The sequence below is a fragment of the Hippopotamus amphibius genome, chromosome 9 (assembly GCF_030028045.1).
Source record: "Hippopotamus amphibius kiboko isolate mHipAmp2 chromosome 9, mHipAmp2.hap2, whole genome shotgun sequence".
Taxonomy (NCBI): Eukaryota; Metazoa; Chordata; class Mammalia; order Artiodactyla; family Hippopotamidae; genus Hippopotamus; species Hippopotamus amphibius.
The window spans coordinates 105316624-105338087 of record NC_080194.1 but is presented as its reverse complement, the minus strand read 5'-3'; the positions used below and the strand labels follow the sequence as shown (position 1 = coordinate 105338087).

Sequence of the window (21464 nt, the reverse complement as noted above, 5' to 3'; positions counted from 1 at the left end):
GCGCGCGCACTACAACTCCCAGCGGACCCCGTGGCCCCGCGCCTGCGCCCTGGCTGCCGGGACGCGGCTATGGCGGCTGCGGCAGTGGCGTCCCCCGAGGTCCTTCGGGAGTGCGGCTGCAAGGGCATCCGGACCTGTCTGATCTGCGAGCGGCAGCGCGGAGGTGACCCGCCCTGGCAGCAACCCCCGCAGGTGAGGGCTGGGAGAGGGGCCGCGCCCACAACTCCATTCTTCATCGCGGGAAACTGAGGCCAGCTTGCCCGTGAAGACGGGCTCCGAATCAAACCGCCCTGGCGATGAGGGCGTTGTGGGGTGAGGAGATGAGGGCTTGAAGGAGTGGGCTTGGAGTGGGAAAGAGGGTGGGACGTGGGTGCGGTCCGACCACAGCTCATCTCCGAAACTTGGGGAGAGTCTGACAGCAAATAGCTCCCCGTGTCTGAGGCTGGGAGTTTCACGAGCCCGTGGGGAGACGACACGGAGAGTGTAGAGGGTGCCGAAACTCAGGGCACAGGGTCCCAGAAGGCCTTGGACGGAAATGGGCAAGGAGGAAATTCATTCCAACGAATTAACAAAAAAGGACTCAGAGCCATTGAGTGGGGCAAGGGCCTTCCAGCTGGGGAACTGCCTGGGCGATGACTTGGGGGGAGGTGGGTGAGGCTTCAGGTAAGGGAGACGAGGCCCGTGGGGCCTGACCACAGAGGGCAGTAGGACTTGTCCTGAGGGCCATGGTGATCTCTTGAGGGTTTTAAAGGAAGTTACAGTGAATTTTAGAAAGATCCTGGGAGGGAGAGAGGTGGATAGGAAGGAAAGGAGGCTGGGAAGCCAGTGAAAAAGTTGTCACAGTGTCTGTGATAAAAGCTCTGAAGGTCCTGTGACAAACAGTGTTGGTTCCTCAGAAAATTAAAAGTAGAGCTACCGTATGACCCAGCAATCCCACTACTGGGTATGGACCCAAAAGAATTGAAAGCAAGGTCTTGAAGAGATACCTGTACACCCGTGTTCATAGCAGAGTTACTCACAATAGCTAAAAGGTGGAAGCAACCCAAGTGTCCACAGGTAGATGAAAGGATGAACAAAATTGGTCCATCTGTACAGTGGAATATTATTCAGTCGTAAAAAGGAAGAAAGAAAAGTTTGGCACGTGCTACAACACGGATGAAGCTTGAGCACATTGTGCTGAGAGAAATAAGCACAAGACATACTGTATAATTCCACTTATGTAAAGCATCTAAAGTAGTCAAATTCAGAGAGACAGAAAGTAGAGTGGTGGGTGCCAGCGGCTGGGGGAAGGGAGAGGGAGAGGTGTTGTTTAATGGATAGATTTAGTTTTGCAGGGTGAGAAAGTTCTGGAGATTGGTTGCATAACGTGATATACTTAACACACTGAACTGAGCACTTGAGATATGGTTGGGACTCATTTTGTGTGTGTGTGTGTGTGTGTGAGTGTTGGAAGTTTATTGGAGAAATCCCTGGAATAACACTTCAATCACTGAGGCCACTCATGCTTGGCACCCTCAGTCCTTTATTGTTGACTCGAAGCTCCCAAAATTGAGGATCAGTTTTATGTATAAAATATATGTGGCTATATATATTTTACCACAATTAAAAACATTCTTTAAAAAAAGTTTTTCAGACCTTGCCAAAGGTCTGAACTGTGCCTGTGGCCGTGGGTGTGGAGGCTCAGGGCAGGCACTGTGGGGGTAGCAGAGGCTGAGGGACAAGTGAAATGTACAGGATGACCCCTTACTTTCTTTGTGTCCCGTGTGAGGTGCCAGGAGACAGAGACATGGTGGTTCAGAGTTCAGGTCGGGGTGCTGGCAATGCCTGTAGAACATAAGGCGGGAGAAAGCAGAATTCACTGGGTAGGGGGCACCTCAGACCGCTGTGTAGATCTGACAAAGTCATGGCCAACCCAGTCGGAAGCTCCAGAGCAAAGGCTGCCTGGTAGGCAGTCCCATGTTGGGCAGAAAGGGCCAGGCTCGTGCTGGGTCACTGGCTGGAGGCCCAGGACCAGGGTGGCCTCTGCTCAGAACCAGAGGCAGGTCCTGAAGGCCCTGCCACAGGAGGTTGTTGGCCTGGCACTCCCCCGGATGACTGGCAAGTTCTGCTCTTTTTTTTTTTTTTCCCCAAATTGTATGTGTGTGTGTATGTATGTATGTATGGGGCCACGCCCCTTGGCTTGCGGGATCTCACTTCCCTGACTGGGGCTTGAACCTGGGCTATGACGCCGAAAGCGCCAAATCCTAACCATTAGACCACCAGGGAACTCCCAGTTCTGCTCTTTTTTGATGGGAAATTCAGGCAGTGCCGGTTGCTGCCACAGTGTAGGGCAGGCCCCAGAGACACCCCACTGCAGCCAGAAAGGGCCCCCTCTGGCCTTCCAGCACGTGCTGCTCACCCCCTGGGCAGGCCCGAGGCCTCAGCTTTAGGGGAGCAGACCTCTGCGCCTCCTGGTCAGGGCTGGCTTCCTTCACACAGTCCTTTGCTTTAATCCTCAGCGGCCTGGGGGGATAGACGGGGCCGCATAGCAACATAGGAACCGTGTGGCCTCAGAGGCTGCTCCCCGGCTGTGCAGCCTCAGGCTAGTTCCTTAACTCTGCTGAGTCTCAGTCATCTCATCTGTAAACACGGAGAACAAAAGAATGGTTCAGTGCACTCTCTTCCCTTTTACAGACGGGGAGAGTGAGAAAGGCAGGGGCTGAGGGCCTTCTCCAGGAGGCGGCCCTGGGCAGGGATCCCACCTCCCTCTAGACGCCAGCTGCCTCTCAGAGTGCTGCCGGAAAGGGTGCACTGCTGGGCGGGGCTGCTCCTCTGGGCCCACAGGTGCGGTGTGAGGAAGGTCTCCAGGGGCTGCAGGACTCCTGTCTTTCTTTTGCAGAAAACACACCGGTTCATTTACTACACGGACACCGGCTGGGCCGTGGGGGCCCAGGAGTCTGACTTTGAAGGCTGGGCCTTCCCCTTCCCGGGCGTGACTCTGATTGAGGACTTCGTGACCCCAGAGGAAGAAACTGAGATGGTGCAGCTGATGGACCGCGACCCCTGGAAACTCTCACAGTCTGGGCGGAGGAAGCAGGTAGGCTGGACCGGAGCTGTAGGAAGAGGGCAGGGCCAGCCAGAGAGGGCAGTCACACCGTGGGGGCTTGTCAGGCTGCTGGCCCTGGAGCCCCTTTGCTCACCTCCTTCTCAGTGCCTTCCTTTGCAGCCACCCACTGCCACCCCCCAAAGGCGTTAGGGGACAAGCTCCCCTGAGCTGGGGGGGTGGGGCTGCTGAATGGGGTGTGTCTGGGAAGGGGCAGGGCCAGGGGCCTGGGCGTGGCCTGCTCACCTCCCACGAGGTGGGGCTCAAAGCAGACAGCCCCTCAGCTCTCTCTGCCCTCTCCCCAGCTGGCCTAGCGCTGGTGACCCTCACGGAGGGTTTCTTGAAGGCTGCCAGGTGTCCCCCCATCCCCTGACCCCCCGTCCAAAGTTCTCCCCATCCGTTTTGAATCTCCTCACGCCTGTTCCCACTGGTACTTGGGCCTCCAAATCCTGAACTTTCCCTTTGTCTGGGATCACAGCCCCGTCCTCCTTGGGTCCTCTCTCTCTCCTTCTGTTCCTCATCTCCAGCAATCCTCACCCCCTCCAGGATCTACAAGCCAGTCATCGGCCACCTTTCCGTGTTCCCTCCCCTTCCTGTCACCTGTCCTCACCCACCTTCAGTCCTACAGCCAGTTAGGACAGGCGCTTGCTCAGGTGTCCCTCGCCTTTTTTCTTCTCACTTTCTCAGACTCTTTCCGCTCACCCACAGCCCTGGGCTCACCCCACCCCCACCTGCTGGCGGCGTCCCTGGCTCTGGCTCTCTATCCCGAGCCTGGCCCTTCCTGCTTGGCAGTCATGCCGACCTCCCCCAGGTCTTTTACTTTGCTGCCCTCCTTCCAAACCTCTCTTTCCCCTCCTCACCCTCCACTGATGACCGGGCCTTTTGGGTTTCCATACAAATCATAAAATTTCTAGTTCTGTGAAAATACCATTGGTCATTTGATCGGGATTGCATTGAATCTGTAAATTGCTTTCGGTGATATAGTCATTTTCACAATGTTGATTCTTCCAATCCAAGAACACGGTATGTCCCTCCATCTGTTTGTGTCGTCTTTGATTTCTTTCATTAGTGTCTTATAGTTTTCTGAGTACAGGTCTTTTACCTCCTTGGTTAGGTTTATTCCTAGGTATTTTATTCTTTTTGTTGCAATGGTGAATGGGATTGTTTCCTTAATTTCTCTTTCTGATCTTTCATTGTTGGTGTATAGAAATGCAAGAGATTTCTGTGTGTTAATTTTGTATCCTGCAACTTTACCAAATTCATGGATTAGCTCAAGTAGTTTTCTGGTGGCATCTTTAGGATTTTCTATGTATAGTATCATGTCATCTGTGAACAGTGACAGTTTTACTTCTTCTTTTCCAACTTGGATTCCTTTTATTTCTTTTTCTTCTCTGATTGCTGTGGCAAGGACTTCCAAAACTATGTTGAATAGTAGTGGCGAGAGTGGACATCCTTGTCTTGTTCCTGATCTTAGAGGGAATGCTTCCAGTTTTTCACCATTGAGAATGATGTTTGCTGTGGGTTTGTCATATATGGCTTTTATTTTGTTGAGGTAGGTTCCCTCTATGGACCGGGCCTTTCTGAGAAAACAGGTGATCTACAGAGGTTCCTTTCCCACCTGTGCCCAGCTCCTCTCCAAGCCCTCTCTACCTGCACGTTGGATGCCTCCCCTCTTCTCAGAGCCCTTGTCAGCTTCCTCCTCTCTCCTTAAGATTAGCCCTTTCCCACTGGCCTCCCAGTAAGCTCTGTCTCTCTCATCTCTGTAGCAGAATGTCTCAAAAGAGTTTCTTCTCTTCAGCTCCTCTCTTTTGGCTCCCGCTTCACCCACTCAAAAACTGCCTCCATCACTGACCTCCACACCGAAACCCAGGAGCCAGTTCTCAGGCTCAGTCCTCAGGCCTCTCCTTTTCCTTCTCCAGACATTCCTTGCTGATCTCATTGAGGCCCAGCCCCACGAGTTGGCCAGTTTGGGGCTCCTGCGCTCATATCTCCAGCCCCAGCTTCTGTTTGTCAGCCCTAAGCTGAGCTGTGGCTCTCGGCCCACACCTGTACCCCCTGCCAAGTCTCCATCTCAGCAAATTCCGTTTTCCACCTGCTCAAGCCAGAAACCGTGGATCTTTCCACATTCCTCTCTCTCTTACATCGTTAATTCCTGTCAGGTCTTTACTCTTTCCAAATATATCCTGAATCTGAAAACATACACCCCCTGCCACTGCCACCACCTGCCTCCGGCTCTTCCTGTGCTGCCCTCGCCCCGCCTCAGTCAGTTTCAGTAGGGAGGAAGTGATCCCACTGACATCTGGTCAGATAGAGTCACTGCTTTGTTACAGGCCCTCCAGGCCTCCGATCTCAGTGTAAACGCAGAGGCCTAACTGTGTCCTGGAAGGCCCTGCAACTGGCTGCCAACCCAACCTTTGTCTCCACGGCTGCTGTCTGCTGTGCCCGCGGCAGTCACCCCGGCCTCCTGGGTGTTCCTCAGAGGCTCCTGCCCACAGCCCCCGTCCCAGCCTTTCTGCCTGCTGCTGCCAAGGGGTCGGAGTGGCCCGTGGGAGCCGGCTGGCCCTGGCACTGAGCCACATGGAACAGGAAAGGAGAGAGACTCTACCACCAGATGGAACCACCCTCCACTAGAGGGGGCCCCGAGGGGGCAGGAGTGTGGACAGATGCTCCCCTCTCATCCCTCGGGCCACAGATCTGAGGTGTGTTCTACAAGGCTCCCTTTTTGTTTTGCTCTTTAGATAGAAGCCACCTACCATAAAATCCACCCATTTCAAGTGTATAATTCAGTGGTTTGGTTTTCAGTGTATCCACAGTGTTGTGCAACCGCCACCACCATCTAGTTCTGGAACATTCTCACCACCCCAGAGGAAACGTGTACCCATTACCGGTCACTCTGCATTCCCTCATCCCCCAGCAAGCACTAATCTACCTTCTGTCTCTGGATTTGCCTCTTCTGGACATTCATGTAACTGGGATTATGTAACATATGACCCTTTGGGTGAGGCATCCTTCACTGAGCAGGGTGTTCTCAGGGCTCATCGCTTTGCAGCCTGTGTCAGTGCTTCAGTGCTTTTCGTGGCTGAATATTAATGCATTGGATGGATAGACCACTCTATTCATCATTCGTCCGTTGTTGGACACATGGGTTGTTTGCACTTTTTGGCTGTCGTGAATTGTGCTGCTGTGAACAAGTACAGGTTTCTCCATGGACATGTGTTTTCAGTTCTCTTGCGTGTGAGGCTAGGAGTGGAACCACTCCTGGGTCCTGTGGAAACTCTTCTCCTTTGTGGTCCCGAAGCCCAGTTGTGCCCAGTGTTGACCAGATGGGTAACGCTGCCTTGTGCTGGCCTGCCCTGCCTTGGCGCTCCTCCTTCCCGGGTCCCGACTCCCCAACACCACATCCCAGGGACACCACCCGCACACGGGCCCCTTGTCTCTGGCTCTGCTTCCCAGGGTACCTGGGCTGAGACATCCCCCGGACGCTTCATATTCCCCTATTTTGTTTCTTCCCTCGGCATTTACCACTGCCTGATGTTTGCTGTTTCTTTTTTTTTATTGGAGCGTAGTTGCTTTATAATATTGTGTTAATTTATACCGTACAGCACAGTGAGTCAACTATACATATACATACCTCCCTTCTTTTTTGGATTTCCTTCTCGTTTAGGTCACCACAGAGCACTCAGTGGAGTCCCCTGTGCTCTACAGTAGGGTTGATGTTTGCTGTTTATATTATCTCCTTGGTGTCGGCCTCCCCCTGCCGGAACGTCAGATCTGTGAAGTCAGAAATCTCTGCTTGTCTTGGTCACTGTGATTGGATTTTTCAGCCCTGGCACGTGGTGCCATTTCCATAAACCCAGACAATTCCTTATTTCCTTTTCGTCCTCATCCTTCAGGACTATGGCCCCAAAGTCAACTTTCGGAAACAGAAGCTAAAGACCGCGGGGTTCCAGGGCCTCCCCAGCTTCAGCCGTGAGGTGGTGCGCAGGATGGGCCTCTATCCCATCCTGGAGGACTTCCGGCCCGTGGAACAGTGTAACCTGGACTACTGCCCAGAGCGGGGCTCGGCTATCGACCCCCACCTGGACGACGCCTGGCTGTGGGGGGAGCGGCTGGTGAGCCTCAACCTGCTGTCCGCCACCGTGCTGTCCCTGTCCCGGGAGGTGCCCGGCAGCCTGCTGCTCTGCCTGGCCCCGTCTGGCTTCCCGGAGGCCGCGGGGGAAGGCGCAATGGCCCCCAGCAGGTCCGTCCCGTGCCAGGAGGTGGAGGTGGCCGTCCCCGTGCCCCGCCGCTCTCTGCTGGTGCTCACGGGAGCCGCGCGGCACCAGTGGAAGCACGCCATCCACCGCAGGCACGTCGGGGCCCGCCGCGTGAGCGCCACCTTCAGGGAGCTGTCGGCCGAGTTCGGCCCCCGCGGGAGGCAGCGGGAACTGGGGCAGGAGCTCCTGCAGATCTCGCTCTCCTTTCAGGGGAGACCCACGTGAGCCGCCTCCCTGGGGGTGGGAGCTGGTGCTGGGCCTGGCGGGGGGCGCGGGCTCCAGAGCGGACCATTGGCCGGCATTGAAGGGGGCGCCCAGAATGAGGGTCTTGCTCAGGTCTTAAGAGGAGACTGCTTGACACCCTGGCGCCTGGCGGCGTGAGCCCTGCCCGCAAGCTGGCTTGATGGGAATGGGCCTCAGGTCGGTCTCTTTTGATCTGCGTCGTGGCCATTTGTTTGGGTTGTTTAATTTGTCACAGTTGGAGGGCAGTGGCATAATTAGAGCTTAAAAATCGTTGGTACCACTTTAGGCAATTTTCTCCTTTATCTGTCTCTCTTCACGAGGTTGCCCAATGTCCCAGCCTGCAGGCCATTCCTTTATTTATTTATATTTATTTATTTTTATTTATGTATTTACTTTGGCTGTGCCATGCAGCTTGTGGGATCTTAGTTCTCTGGAACCCAGGTCCATGGCAGTGCAAGCTCCAAGTCCTGACAACTGGACCACCAGGGAAGTCCCAGGCCCTTCATTTAGGGAGCGTGTTGATGGAGAAGAAGGTCAGTAGAAGATGTGAAGTTATTATTGTTTCAGACTTCAGAGCTGCTGACAGCTTCTGAATCGCACTCTGCCTGTGTCATGCTTGACCCCATGGGGTGCGGGTTGTGATGAGGGCGGAAATCTCCTGCAAGTCTGGTGTGTTTCTCCCCAACCCCGCCCAATGCTGTTAGAAATAGTGGGGGGAGTCTCGTCAGCTCCCAGGACAGCGTGAGGTGGCTCACTTCCTGGTGCCGGTGCTGTGTGAGGTGCGGACCTGTACAGGTGGCTGCCCTGTGCCCCGTGTAGGCTGGGCCTGGGTGGCCAGCTCTGTCTCCTGCTGCTTATATGACCATATACACTCAGCTCACTGCCCACGTGCTGGGAGCCAAACTCAGGGGACCAGGGCCCCATCACTGCCTGGCAAGGTTCGCAGCACTGGTTTCTCCTATCACCCTGGAGCTTTTTAAGAGCTGCTGGGTGTGCAGAGCAGCTGGCCACCCTGCGCTGTCTGCGGAGCGGCACTGCAGCCGCGGAATCACTGGCTCAGACTGGAGAAGCTGGCAGAGACGTGGCTCAGAGGCCAGCCGCCGGCTGTGGGTGCCACGTGCTCCCAGACACCTCGACTGCTGCTCCCTGGGTCAGCAAGAAGCTAGAGGGAGGCTGCTTCCCAGGTATCGCGCTGTTCACGCCAGGCCTCACACACCCCTGACGCTGGCGTTCAGGGCAAGCCTGGCCAGAGCTCCAGCCCATCGTGCTGCTTCCAAGCAGGCGCACAAGCACGGCAGTCTGCTCCCCAGGGGCCTGACAGGCTGGGCCTCAGCTGGCCCTGGACGGACCCTACAAGGTGCTCTGCCGACAGAGGGCTCAGCAGGTTCAAAGTGGGCCTCGTGGGGGGGGGTCTCTGGCCTTGGTCCTGTCCCTCCTCCCCCTCCCCCTTCTGGAGGTGTCCAAGTCAGGAGCGTCTCCTCAGCAGGCAGGCCGGGCTCACCTGGGAAGTGGTCCAGAGTGGGCTTGGTGGCCCACAGCCCCCATACTGAGCGCAAGCCTTCTTCAGGGCCCAGGACCTGGGGAGTCCTCCCAGGCTGCAGAGACAGTCTGGCCCCCCAGACTGGCAGCTCTTCCATACGGTGGTGCCAGCTGCTCTGCACCTGGTTCCCAGGAGCCTCTGGGTTGATGTTCCAGAACGTTAGAAAATGATAACAAAGGGCAGATATTTCCCACAAGGAGGCCTCCACCTCAGTGGGCGACTATCACAAAACAGAGTGCTTGGCACCTCCTCTCAAGTGGCACCAGGCCGAGGCGGGATCTGTGCGTTTCTCCCGCCCAGCTGGACATCCAGACTCACCCGGGAGCCACAGGCACCTGGGTGGAGCAGGCCCTGCGGGACCAGAGCTCCGGTGGCTGCTCCTGGGGGATGGGCAGGCCTTCAGGCTGACCCCCCAAGAGGGCTGTGCTGGCCGCACATCGGCCACCCCTTGCTGTGCTTCTGGAAAGGGAGAGCCCTGCTTGGCAAGGGAAGCGGCACGCAGAGGCGCTCAGCTTTCTTGGGGAGCCACTTGGCAGAAGCCTCAGGGTGTGTGTGTCTTGGTCTGAGCGTCCTGCCTGTCTATTCCGGAGACATCCGCCCCCCTCACCTGGGAGCCTATTAGAAACACGGGTGACCAGCGATTGGGGGGAGGGGCTTCCAAGCATCACCTTTATCCACAGCGTTCCACCGAGAGCACAGAGCAATTCATAGCTTTACTTATTCATTCAGTTCAACCCAGGGCAACTGTTTTAAAACTCCATACACAGGACAGAGGGTGTGCGCACCGTGTGTGGCCTCCACAGCATCACGCATAATGAATTAATCGGCACAAGACAGATAAGGACTGAAGATGAGCCTCGATCCACTCAGGCTGAGGTGCTCTTATCCTCAGAAGACTTTCCTGGAAGACACTGAAATACATTCTGCCCTGGCAGTTTGTCTAAAATAGAAACACTTGAGTTTTGAAACTTCTGGTCAGGTACTAAACGGAGACCGTGTTCCACTTTGGAAAGGGCCTCAGCGTATCTGTGGTCTTTTGTTTTCATGAGCACCAGGAAGGCTCTGCTTAGAGGCGAGCAGGGCAAGCCCATGCTGGCTGCGGTGCGGCCCACAGTGCCTCTCAGCACAGAGAGGCCACTGCACCTGGAACCCCCTTCACAGTCAGTTTAAACCTCTGTAAACCAAACTTCTAGCCTGTAATTTGCCTCCTTCCCCTCCCCAGACTGCCCTGCTGCAGCTCCAAGCAGCTTATTCTCCAACCCCAGAGGATGCTCTGGGGCTGCCCTGCAGGTGCTTCCCTGATCACCTGTCCCCAGGGCCATGGTCATCTCTGTTCTCACAGAAATAGTTTGCCCCCCGCCTCTGGGAATGAGAAAGGCTGGAGCTGTGAGAGCTCACTGGATGAAAGAAGATGACACTGCAAGAACGTTATTCTGATCAGTGTCTAAAACATGATACGTGGCATCTTGCCTACCCATGTGGCACTCACTGGGCACCTGGTGTCTGACCCTGATGTGGCCAAGCTAAAAAGCTCTGTCCATGGGCCAAACCTAGCAGCTGGCCCCTGGTTGACACCTGGGGCGTGTGCGCCACAGTCTGCGGCACTCTGTGGGCCTGGCACATGGGGCAGGGGCACCAGATGGCCCAGGAGAGTGGGCAGAAGTGAGCCCAACAAGGCCTCTCTCAAAAGGCTCCGGCTGGAGGAAGGGGCTGCTGCAGTGGGGAGGAGCCAGCCTGTCTGGTCCCTGCCGGGACACAAAGTGGCTGTCTTGCAGTGATGCTAACGTTCTTTTGCAAAGCAAACACATTAAACCAGCTGAGCCTTTTCAACAAGGCTCTGGGAGAGGAGACATACGCCAGGGAGCGAGCAAGTCACGACAGGTGTCTACAGGGGATGCGAGGGACACACCCTTCGGAAGGCGCCAGGGCTCTCCTCTGGCCCGGCAAGTCATGATATCCAGGCTTCCCGTAAATGCCATGACTTGCACTGGTGATTCCCAGCATTTCAGGGGTATGTGTTAAGGTTTACATTCTCAACAGTATGTCACAGTCCCAGAAACCTCAGCCAGGCCCACCAGGATTTCTTGGCACAGGCAACCCAGACCCCATAGAGATATTAAGCTGTGGATAGAAATGCCATCAGAGCGTGAAGTCCAATGGCTGTGAAAACAAAAGAAAAGGCACCCCTCTCTGGTGGCTGCTGGCCAATGTGGTAAATGTGGTTCTTAAAAGCGGCTCAGGGCACAGCAAGCTCACATGCAGGCTGAGCTGTGTTTGGCCCAAGAACAAAGGCTCAGGGCTACCAGATGCCCTTCTCGAAAACACCAGAAACTGCGCTGCGTGTGGCTGTGTGTAAGTGTGAGCTGGGCCTGTGTGCGCAGCTGGGAGGCCCAGGAAGGAAGTGCTATACAAGGTCTCGCCTTCCCTGCCATCATTATAAGTAGGACCCACATTTGGCCGGGCCTGGCCCCTGAGGCCACCACCCATAGACCAGGCCTGGTCACGGCCTTATCTAGACAGGAAGTCCCCCAGGCCCCCCCCCCCCCCCCCCAGCCATGACCACAGGCAGCAGGGAGATGGGCAGGCTCAGCTGCCTGGGCAAGTGTCCCTGCCCTCTGTGCCACAGCCCACACAGGCAGCTGACGGCTCAGGGGACAGTCTGTGGCCGAAAGATGGAGGCCTCTGGACCGTGGGCCCTTTCCCCAACCTGTTGGCCTCCTCGCTGGGTCAGTGTGGCCAGGGATCTGGCTGGCTGGGAAGAGAGAATTCGAGCCCAGCGTGCTTCAGCGCACCCCACAGTTAACAGCCCTCAGGTGGGAGCCTCAGCCGGGACGCCCACAGACAGGCTTCCGCCCTTGGACATCTCCCCCAGGGCCTGACAAGCCTGACGCCTGCTGAGCACCCACCACACCTGCTGGGCTGACGTGTGCCCGCGGCTCCTGCCTTCCCCCAAACCAGCCAGGCCGCCCAACTCCCTCCAGGGCAGTGAGGGAAGCACCAGGCCAAGGTGTAACCCTGAGCCCTGTCTAATCACAGCAGGATGGTACCATCAGACGCGCCACCCGGATGCCACCAGCCCAGCTCCAGGACTCATGGGGCAATCCCTTCCCTGAACTCACAGTGCTACCCCAACTCTCCAGGCTCTCAGCCCCCACTGGCCGCTCGTTCCAGGTCTCTGAGGTGACCCGTGACCACCCGGTGCTACTCGGTGCCCGGCCTCCTGCCTCAGGAGGTCCCCAGGGCCAAGGGCTCAGCCTGAGCTCTTAGCATCGGTCTCCCGTTTCACTGAAGATTTCCATCTTGTGAGGCAAAACGATCCAGGTCTTACAGTATTAAGACAGGAGAGAAACTTTGGTCTTGGAACTGTCTGGCAGTGTCTCGCAGCCTCGTTGGCACTTTGCGTTTCTGAAATTGCCCATGACGCAGGCGAGTTCCAGTCCCTCGGGAGGCAGGCGCCACACGCGGAAGCAGAAGCTGACGCAGAGGCGTCGGCCCCGCCCAGGAGCGCGCGCGCTCACACCACCTGCAGGCTGCGCTCGTGCCCGTCCAGCTGCACCTTGAGCTTGTGCAGCTCCTCGATCTCACGGTTGTGCCGCTCGGTTTTGTGGCGCACCAGCGAGCGGTAGAAATGGATGGTGAAGACCACGAAAATGAGGCCCACGGGCACCATGATGATGGTGGACACCAGGGCGGCCTGCCAGCCTGTGTGGCCGCCGGGGCCGGGCGAGGGCCCGGGCTGGTGGCGCGCGTCCACGGGCAGGAACTTGATCCAGCAGAGCAGCACCACCTCGGCCAGGAAGAGCAAGATTCCCAGCACGGTGGAGAAGCCCCAGGCCAGCTCGATATAGGGGTGCATGCGCTCGTGCGGAGACTCGCTGATGGAGTTGAGGTTGTGGATGTTGCTCACGGCCTCCACGTTGGGCAGGATGCACGTGCTGATGAGCAGGGCGAACAGGTGCACGGCTACCAGCACCGTGGTGCACGCGCTGAAGGCGATGAGCAGCGGCCGCGGGTACTGGTACTGCGTCTCCAGCTGCACCTCCACCATGGCCACCTGCAAGGCAGACGGGGCGCTGGGTCAGGGCCCCCTCAGAGTAGAGGACATCCTCCTGCTGTTCAAATAGTTTGAGCTTTTTTTTTTCTAATTAGCTAAAGAAGATTTCACTAAGGGACAATCTAAAAAGTACAGAAGACACTAAAGAAGCACTGGGTGGAGCAGGGATTGCACCCTGGATACCAAAAACATAGGCATATTGGGGTGCCAAGCTCCAGCCCAGGGCAGAGGCCATACTTCCCTGGCAACGGGCAACTCTGCTGTTGATATCAGAGCCAGGCTGCAGTGGGACTTAGCTGCAAAACTACTGCTGTTTTTCAAAACAAACCTATCTGACCTTTTAAGAGGTAAAAAGAAGTAATGACGGGCGCTCCTGATGGTCCCCAGACTCAGAGCTGTACACTGGACGGCCTCACACAAGCCATAGGCGCCTCTCTCAGCTGAGACAAAAAGCCAGAGGGAGCAGCCACACCTCCAAAGGCCGGGAATGGTCATATAAAGGAGAACAACGGTGAGGAGGGGAAGCTGGGAAGGGGGCTGGCCTGGGAAAACTGAGTCGACTCATCAGCCGCAGTCACCGGAGGCCAACAGGTACTGTCTAAAAAGGATAGGTCAAGAAACAGCAATTCCCCACGTTATCAGAAACGTGGAGACGGAGGGGCTGCAAGCGACTGCCTCCAGGGATAGGAACGCAGGGCTGCTGGGGTTTGTTACACGCCGTTTGCAGTACTTAATTTTAAACTGTGTGCTGTACTAACGTTGATAAAATAAAAATGACTTTTAAATGAAAGGGAATAAAAGGCCCACAGAAGGACCAGAAGCCCCAGCTCACTGCTCTGTAGCAATGAGTCTCTATTTAGGCCAAGACCTGCTCACCACAAGCCCCAAGGGGCTTTCAAAGTCCAGCCTGGGCACCAGGCTCCTGTCACACTTCCCCCGTCAGCCCCAGTCCGCTCAGCATGGCTCCCCTGGGACCCACACCCCACCCCAGCTCTGTGGAGCGGCCCCAGTGGAGGGTTTGGTCCAGGCTCACTAAGGGCCTTCTCCCAGGCACCCAAAGGTAAGAAACCGCACTCTCGAGGAAGGGGAAGCAGGGAGGCAGACAGAAGCCAGAAGAAGCCTTTTCCACTCGCTCTGTCTCCTAGATCTGAACCATCCCTGTTGTTTTATTTTTTTGTGGCTGTGCTGTGTGGCTTGCGGGATCTTAGTTCCCCAACTAGGGATTGAACCCAGGGCCATAGCAGCGAAAGCACCAAGTTCCAACCACTGATCACTGGATCCCAGAACCATTCCTGTTCTTAAAAATTTACAAGAAACAAAATTTAACAACTTCCAGCAACTACTGCCTCTTAGAGTGAGAACCTCATCCCCTCACTCCGCCCTCAGTGGCGATGGAACATTTGCTAGGTAAAAAGAAGACATGTCAGTCCTCGTGCACCACAGCTGAACAGAAACTCTGCAGTGATTACTGCTCCAGAGAGACAGTGGCCTCACTACTGGGGTGAGGGGTGGTCCTTTCTCAGTGCCCTTGTAGCCTGGGTAGGCTCCTGTAACGACAGAGGATCGGGCCCAACAAAAAAGGATGCTGTCAACCTCAGAGGGTGCAGAGATAAGAAACAAAGATGATTAAAGGGCCTATAGAGAAAGCAGTTTTGTTCCACCTCAAGAGGAGAAAAGTGCCAAAGGCCTTTTTTCAGTGTATTTATGCAAAGATTTTCTGAAGGGGCCTCGGATCACTGGCTCTCTGTGTTAGAGGCAGGCTAAACATGAAGAAATAAGCTTAAGGTCAGGCATAATCACTTGCTGTTGGACAAAGGAACAGCTTTGCAATTCTGATTAGGGAATACGTAATGTGAAGAGGGGACTCCACCTAGAGAAGGGCCTGTTCATTTTTCCATGTCCCTGACCTTAGTCAGCTATGGTTTCCACAGCGGAAGTACTAGCTGACGACCTGTATTCGTCACTACTTTCTCCTGGGCTGCTCTGCAGTCTGAATAATTATCTGACTTACTGGGGTCTGCGTGGCTTCTGAAATGTTTCCCCACCGGCTTAAGGAAGCACTTGCGGGTACAGAGGAGATACTCCATAATCGCTGAAGAAATGAATTATCTCCCATTCCTGCCTCTCAGGGGTCACTGCTCTCATTCTACGGCCACTTCACACCCCTCAAGGCTGGCATTAAGTCTCAAACTACTCCTCCAGAATTTACTCTTTGTCTTATAGCTTTACTCACAGGGCTTGTTTTCAAATTTTAATGAGGGGTTTTGTAGCCTTCAACTTGGGTGAGCATCTTGTTGGAAAAACAGTGACTCCTCCCTAAATGTGGAAGTCCAAATGTTTGGAAGACGTGGTCTCTAGAGACAGCCGCAAACGGGAAATGATTTCCCAAGACCCAGGCCCCACGCAGAAAGGAAACTGTCCTACTGCATTAAATCATGCAATACTTCTCAGAATTAGTTTTCCAAAGTTAAAAAATACATAATAATAAATACAGGCCAGAAAAATTTAATGCAGTACTATAATTCTTCTGTGAGGGCAGAAGACAAGATCTATTTTCAATAGTGACGTCTAAAGTGCTCTTGCATATTTCTTAAAGCTAAGCTTGAGAAAATACTCCTTTTTTTGAATGTGATGAAAGAAAAATCACTTTGAGCCAAAGTTAATGCCCCATATGATTGTACACTTTTGTAATTATGTTTTAAAACATAAAATGCAAGACCTAAATAAGCCTTTGCTTTAAACCACAGACTTAAATCCAAACTGACTACCATCTAAATTTGGTGGTATTCTGTCCCGCCCTATGTTAAGTCATGCCCCAACTACACAACGTCTCATTTTTCCAAGGGTGACCGGTGCCGATGACAGGCAGGCCCTTGTCATGGGAGTGGCCACACTGGCTCACTTGGACAGCTTGTCATTTTTTGCGTATCCATTTGACAACTGAGGCTCTGGGCATGGAAAAACAATTGTTTTTACAGTTAAAAAAAAAAAAAAAAAAGGCTTCCAGCCCAATAGGACCTCTGAGCAGACAACAGAGAAAGAGAAAGTGGGGTGGCTGCAGCTCTCACTCGGAATCCGGAATCCCGACATCCCCAGCCTCTGGGACAATCCCCTGAAGGGATGAGGGTCTGCGGGCTTTGGAGTCAACAGGAGATGTAGCCCTTCTTCAGGGCCCGCGGCTTTTCCCCAGACAGACTCTCGTCCTGAGGGATGACTCAGAAGGAGAGCATAGCCGGGCAGCCGGGAGTCAGACCAGAGGCTCTGCTTCGTCACCCCAGAGACCAATTCGGGGAGCATCTGCGTCCCCAGCTGGGCTAAACAGAGCAAACGCAGTCCATGCCACAGTTCCTGCTCCAATTCCCAAACTCTTGGGTGGTGCCTGAGATGGGCAGATGTGGGGACCTTTCCCCAGGAAACATTGACCCTGAAGTTATTTTAATTACCCCACCTACTTCCTTGCCAAGCAAATACTATTTGTGAATGTGAGAGTGGGCTTCCTGAGGGCCCTGGGGCTTGGGACTCCCATGGATGCCCCAGGCCACCCCTCCAGTTGCCAGAGCGGTCCCCTTGGAGGAGGTGGGACCTGGGCGGAGACTTCCTAATGGTGCATCCTGGCTGCCAGCAGGGCCCAGAGGGAGTGCTTTGCTTCCTGAAGCATCACAGGATTTCAATTAGCAAAAGCCCACTTCACAGGCTGTTTCCCACCACGTGTTTCTACTCACCATGGCAAAGCCTGAGAGGAGGGCAGACGTCCGGCTGGAGGCCTTCAGCTTGGCCCTGCTCAGGTAGAGCTTCCTCCAGGACAGCGCCTGCACAGAGTGGTGGTTGGAGGTGACCAGTTCCAGGTAGCTGCGGCGGACCCAGTCCCGGTAATCCATGCCCTTGTGGCCAGGCTCTGAGCAGGCGGGAGTGGAGGGGTCCACAGGCACGTTGAGCTCGGCGCTCATGGTGGGAGCCAGGCTGTGGGGGGAGAGACATACTCAGGCATCCTAGAGGGTTCCCGGGGCCTGGAAAAGCCAGGTCCCTTTAACCTTCCTTGGGGGCCCGCTGTATACACCCTGTGCCAGGGCCATGGGATCCAGAGGTGCACGAGTGTGGGGCCGTGGCCTCTGAGGCAGTCCCCACACAGGAATGGGGGGACCATGAGCAGGAACGGAGGGTCAAGGTGCGTCTCCAGGAACACTGCAGCGTCCAGTGTTCCTCCATAGAGTAGGAATCTGGCCTCCCATCCGGAGCTCAGAAAGTCTCCAATTGAGTGTGGCTCTTGGGTGAATGGAATTTCAAGGTTGGCCAAAAGCACCTAAGAAATCCTCTGTGCACTTAATCTTCAGGGAATAGGGAGCTGTAGCGTTCTGGAAGCTTCCAGGACCTAAAGCTTCTAGATTTGACCCTGCTGTGTGATCCTGAGCATGACACCTGACCTTTCCAAGTGACTCATCTTCACATGGAGCTACCCCCCCACCCAGGGCTCTTAAACAAGAGAATGGACCCCAAAGACCCCAACTGCTTTCCAAAGGCCATGTGCCAACCATGAAGTCAATATTTCCAAGCAGCCCTTAATTTCCCAAGTCCAACTTAAATTTTAATCAGCACAGTTCACCCTGAAAATACCTGGTTTATATCAGGTACGCATATATAATGTGGTATATAAGGCCACATCTAAGCTGCAATGGAAACCTTTAGCAAAATGAAAAACTGAACTGGCCAATTGATGTGAGCATGGTTTTTCTGTTTTTTTGTTTTGTTTTTTGAGAAATGGAGGCTGGAGGTCCCTTGAGTCATCCCAGTAGACATTGGGTGTGACAATAACACAGGATGAATATTAGAAGGGCTGATTTGTCGAGATTTGTGAATTTAAACCCAAATCTCCACTAATCCAAATAGGGGATTGGCGGTCTTGTATGGCCCAAGGGGCTGGCCTGTGCAGCGGCCCACGGGATCAGCTCGAATTAATCTGCAGGGCAGGCTTCAAGGGCACAGGCACCTCACAGCTCACTTGGCATCAGATATTAACTTGTACCTTCAGGCCCGCATAGGCCCTGTGAAAAGCCTACTTAAGGTTATTATAAACAGATCAGTGTTCCTAGGTCCCAGAGAGCCTGGCTGGGGGTGGGTGGGCCGAGTGGGGGTATTTAGCAGGGTCAGCGGCTGAGGAAATGCCCCACATTTGATCTGTCCATGCCAATCCCTAAAAGGATTCTCTGGGAAGGTCCTGGAGGCGGGGAAGGGCTCTCTCTTTTGGGGTGTCTTCCTCTTTGTTTTCTGCCAGGCTGCTGAGGCCCAGCTTTTACCAGCCAACAGGGCCCCGAGGAACAATGCTGTGCTCTTCTATTTCTGCTCAGGGATGCCAATTACTAGGTCATTTACAGCAGGGCTGACTTGGGAACCTTGGTCACCCCACCCCCCAACCCCCACCCACATCTGCAACCAGCAGCACTGCTTGCAAGCCCTTCAATCACAGGAACGTCCCTTCCCTTGGGGAGAATTCAGAGAAATGTTGTTCACTAACCAATCCATTGGCTGGTTCCAAATAACTTAGAATGGCATCATTTGGAAATGCATTTTTTTCTCCTTTTTACCGCCTACATAACAGAAGTGAGCGCACAGGTATGGTGAAGACACTGGCCAGCGTGTGGAGCGGTGAAAGGCACCACCTTTGCCCCCTCAGAGGATCTGTCTCTCCATCCCACATCCAGTAAATGCTTCCTGGGCCCTAAGGTAAGTCTGCATTTGGTATTTAAGGATCAAAGATGAGGGTGAGGATGTCCAGTGGAGGAGTGAGATGAGGGTGTGTGGGGGGGTGGATTCTCATCCAGTGAGTTAAATGCTGCTGCAGTGGAGGGGGTGTGAGGGCTGAGGGAGTGGAGGAGGGGCTGGCTTGGGTCAGGAGAGGGTCCCTGCTAAGGGAGCCAGGATAGGGACAAGAACAAAGGTAGTGAAGTGGCATCGGCAAAGAGGGACCCTCCCTCAAAGACAAGATGCTGCCCACGTGGGAGGTTCTGAGAGCCAGGGCAGGAAAGCTGCCTGCAGGCGGGTCAGGGAAGTGGGGGTGGAAGGCAGGATGCAGGGAGTACGCGGAGCCCAGACAGTGTGACTGTGCTGGACCTGCTCTGGCGGTGCCCGGATGCAGGGGCTTGGGAGGAGCTGGTGAGGGAACAGTTCAGGCTCAGTCTGGTCTGTGTGCTCAAAGGCTTAGCCAAGCGTTTGACTGGGAGGGGCAGGAGGGCCTGGTGGCCTCCTAAGGGATGTACGGGGTGAAGAAGAGGGAAGCATAGGAACCATCAGTGAACGGGAGCTGAGCTCAAGTTGGAGAGTGGAAGGCTCCATGGGCAGTGAGGGCCTTCCACTGACAGTGGCCTCTGGGCCGAGGTGGCCTCTGGGCAGTGGCCAGGGCAGCCTCAGCTCTGCAAATGTCCTCAGAGTGGCAGGGTTTGGGAAGGAAGGACTGTCTGTCAGCTTGGAGCCTGGGACTTGAGGCAGGCCTGTGGGTCCTGAAGACAGAGAAGCCACTTCCTGCAGAGGGAGCAGCACAGACTGGATTCAAATCCACACTCACCCTCCCAGCCCCAGCGTCCTACCCTGGGCCAGGCCTCCCCTCCCTCCCCCCACCAGGGGCAGAGTCTGGTCCTCACACTCCAGGGCCGGGCTGGGGTGGGGGGTGGGGGGGGTAAGATGGAGCCCTGCGTTTCTGTCAGGTGGCACAGGCTCCAAAGGATGCTCTCCTGGCTGAACCTCGTGGGGTTTTTTGATTTTGTTTTCATATAAGGGGCAGTCAGAGAAAAGAGGTCTTGTAGCATAACGGTGATGTGCTCTCTAAAGATTAGCTACTCTCCTTAGCAGGGCCGATGGAAACATTTCCAGGCGGTAGGTTTTGGGGTTTGCCAGTCTTAACTTCCTCTAAACATCTGGGGCACGAGCAATGGCGAGTGCCGCGCAGAAACGCCTGTTTCTGACTCTCTTTTTGTCACACCCGTGCAGGGCGGGGGCCCAGCCCCCCCTTCTCCCCTGGGTCTCCTAGAGGAGTCCGCTTGCATCCCTGTCCCTTCTCCTCAGGAAGCCCCAGCAGCCGCAGGACCCGCATTCAGCCCTCACCCCCCACCTCTGAGTCCTCTTGGCGCCGCACCCGACCCGGGGATCCCGCGGGGTTGGGGTCACCTGGCCGCCTCCCAACCCCACCGCCATCGCGTCCCAGGCCTGCCCAGGAGGAAGCCGGTCCCCTTCCCTGTCGAGTCTCCTGGTGCAATTCCGGTCCCCCAGCCGGGGCGGGGACCCCCGCCGCCCCCGCCAGGCCCCCCCGCAGCGAACACTCACCTAGCTGCTCGGCCCGCGCGGCCCGGCTCCGGCTCCGGCTCGGGCTCGCGGCAGGCGGCGCGGGCGTGGCCGTGCGGCCCTGTGGCCCGGTGGCCCTGTGGCCCGGCCGGGGCGCCGAGCGCGGCCCCCTCCCTCCTTCCGCCCGTCCCTCGGGGTCCCCCCGGCCCCGCCCCCGCCGACTGCCCCGCCCCCCGCCGGCCAGCCGCAGCCGCTGCCGGGGCAACGGTGCGCCGCTGTCACGTGACCCGTCTGCGGGGGCGCCGCGGGCCACGTGACACTGCGGGCGTGGAGGGGCAGGGCTGGAGGCCCCTCCTGGGGGGATCCAGGGGTCCCCGCCGCGTGGCCGCCGCGTGGCCGCTGCTCCCGCCGGGGCGCGGAAACCCTGGAAGAGTGCTCATCGCTCCTGCTCCCCGGGCGCGCCGCGGGTAGCAGTGAGCAGGGATCCGCGCCGCGGCGGCGAGGAGAGCCGGAAGCCTGGGCATCCCTCGCTCTCCCTCCCGCCGGCCGCGCGGGCGCCCTGGGCCCGGGCGACAGGGTGGGGAGGCTGCGCTTTCTCTGCCCTCTGGGTCTGGCCAGCAAGTCCAAGCCAGGGTGAGCCTTGCTTGGCCGGAGGTGTGTGGGTCTGAGCGCAGAGTGGGAGCACGGGGTTCCCAGGCTGAGCCTCGAAGGACACCTGTGTCCGGTCAGACAGTGTGGTGGGGTGGGATCCCATTATCAGACTGCGGGGGGTGGGGGGAGCGATGGGTAACGTGGGGAGAAGGCTGTAGGGGAGGCTCTTGTCGGGAAGGTGCGGACGGCCACGCCCGAGTTTGCCAGGAGGACAGTGGCGCCAGGCGGAGCGGGCGCCGAAGCTGGTCGCCTAGATGGTACCCTGACCCAGGCCCCGCGAGACTTGCGGGGTCCTAACTTGGTGCGGCCTGCTTGGCACACCGAGATCTGCTCTCAGTGGGCAGAGCGCTGGGCGAGAAAGTGTTTCTG

The 21464-nt window shown here is 56.1% G+C and overlaps 2 protein-coding genes across 17 annotated transcripts in view; one reads left to right on the top strand and one right to left on the bottom strand.

The window, feature by feature from the left end:
• The first annotated feature begins 38 nt into the window (after positions 1-38).
• Positions 39-21464, top strand: part of ALKBH4 (alkB homolog 4, lysine demethylase) — a 43676-nt gene continuing 22250 nt past the window's right edge. For 7 of the 15 annotated variants that reach the window (XR_009055453.1, XR_009055455.1, XR_009055457.1 and 4 more), the window contains exons 1-5: positions 56-192; positions 2879-3076; positions 6976-7559; positions 7993-8114; positions 18769-18893. Coding sequence is in view for 3 of the 15 variants with exons in the window: in XM_057748833.1 (XP_057604816.1) it covers positions 70-192; positions 2879-3076; positions 6976-7559; positions 7993-8114; positions 18769-18791 (1050 nt within the window). In the remaining 12 variants the exon portion in view is untranslated. Of the gene's footprint in view, positions 193-2878; positions 3077-6975; positions 7884-7992; positions 8115-18768; positions 18930-21464 lie in introns of those variants that run through there. The other 8 variants (XR_009055463.1, XR_009055462.1, XR_009055461.1 and 5 more) reach the window with 4 other exon arrangements.
• ORAI2 (ORAI calcium release-activated calcium modulator 2) lies at positions 9513-20627 on the bottom strand. 2 transcript variants are annotated; one of them, XM_057748838.1, is made up of 3 exons: positions 20487-20627; positions 16898-17135; positions 9513-13175 (listed from the first exon to the last, which is right to left on the bottom strand). In XM_057748838.1, the coding sequence occupies exons 2-3, from the start codon at positions 17120-17122 to the stop codon at positions 12636-12638; spliced, it is 765 nt and encodes a 254-aa protein (XP_057604821.1). In that variant the 5' UTR covers positions 17123-17135; positions 20487-20627; the 3' UTR covers positions 9513-12635. The 2 variants fall into 2 exon arrangements, with proteins under 2 accessions (XP_057604821.1, XP_057604820.1); XM_057748837.1 differs by having other exon boundaries at positions 16898-16984; positions 20487-20617.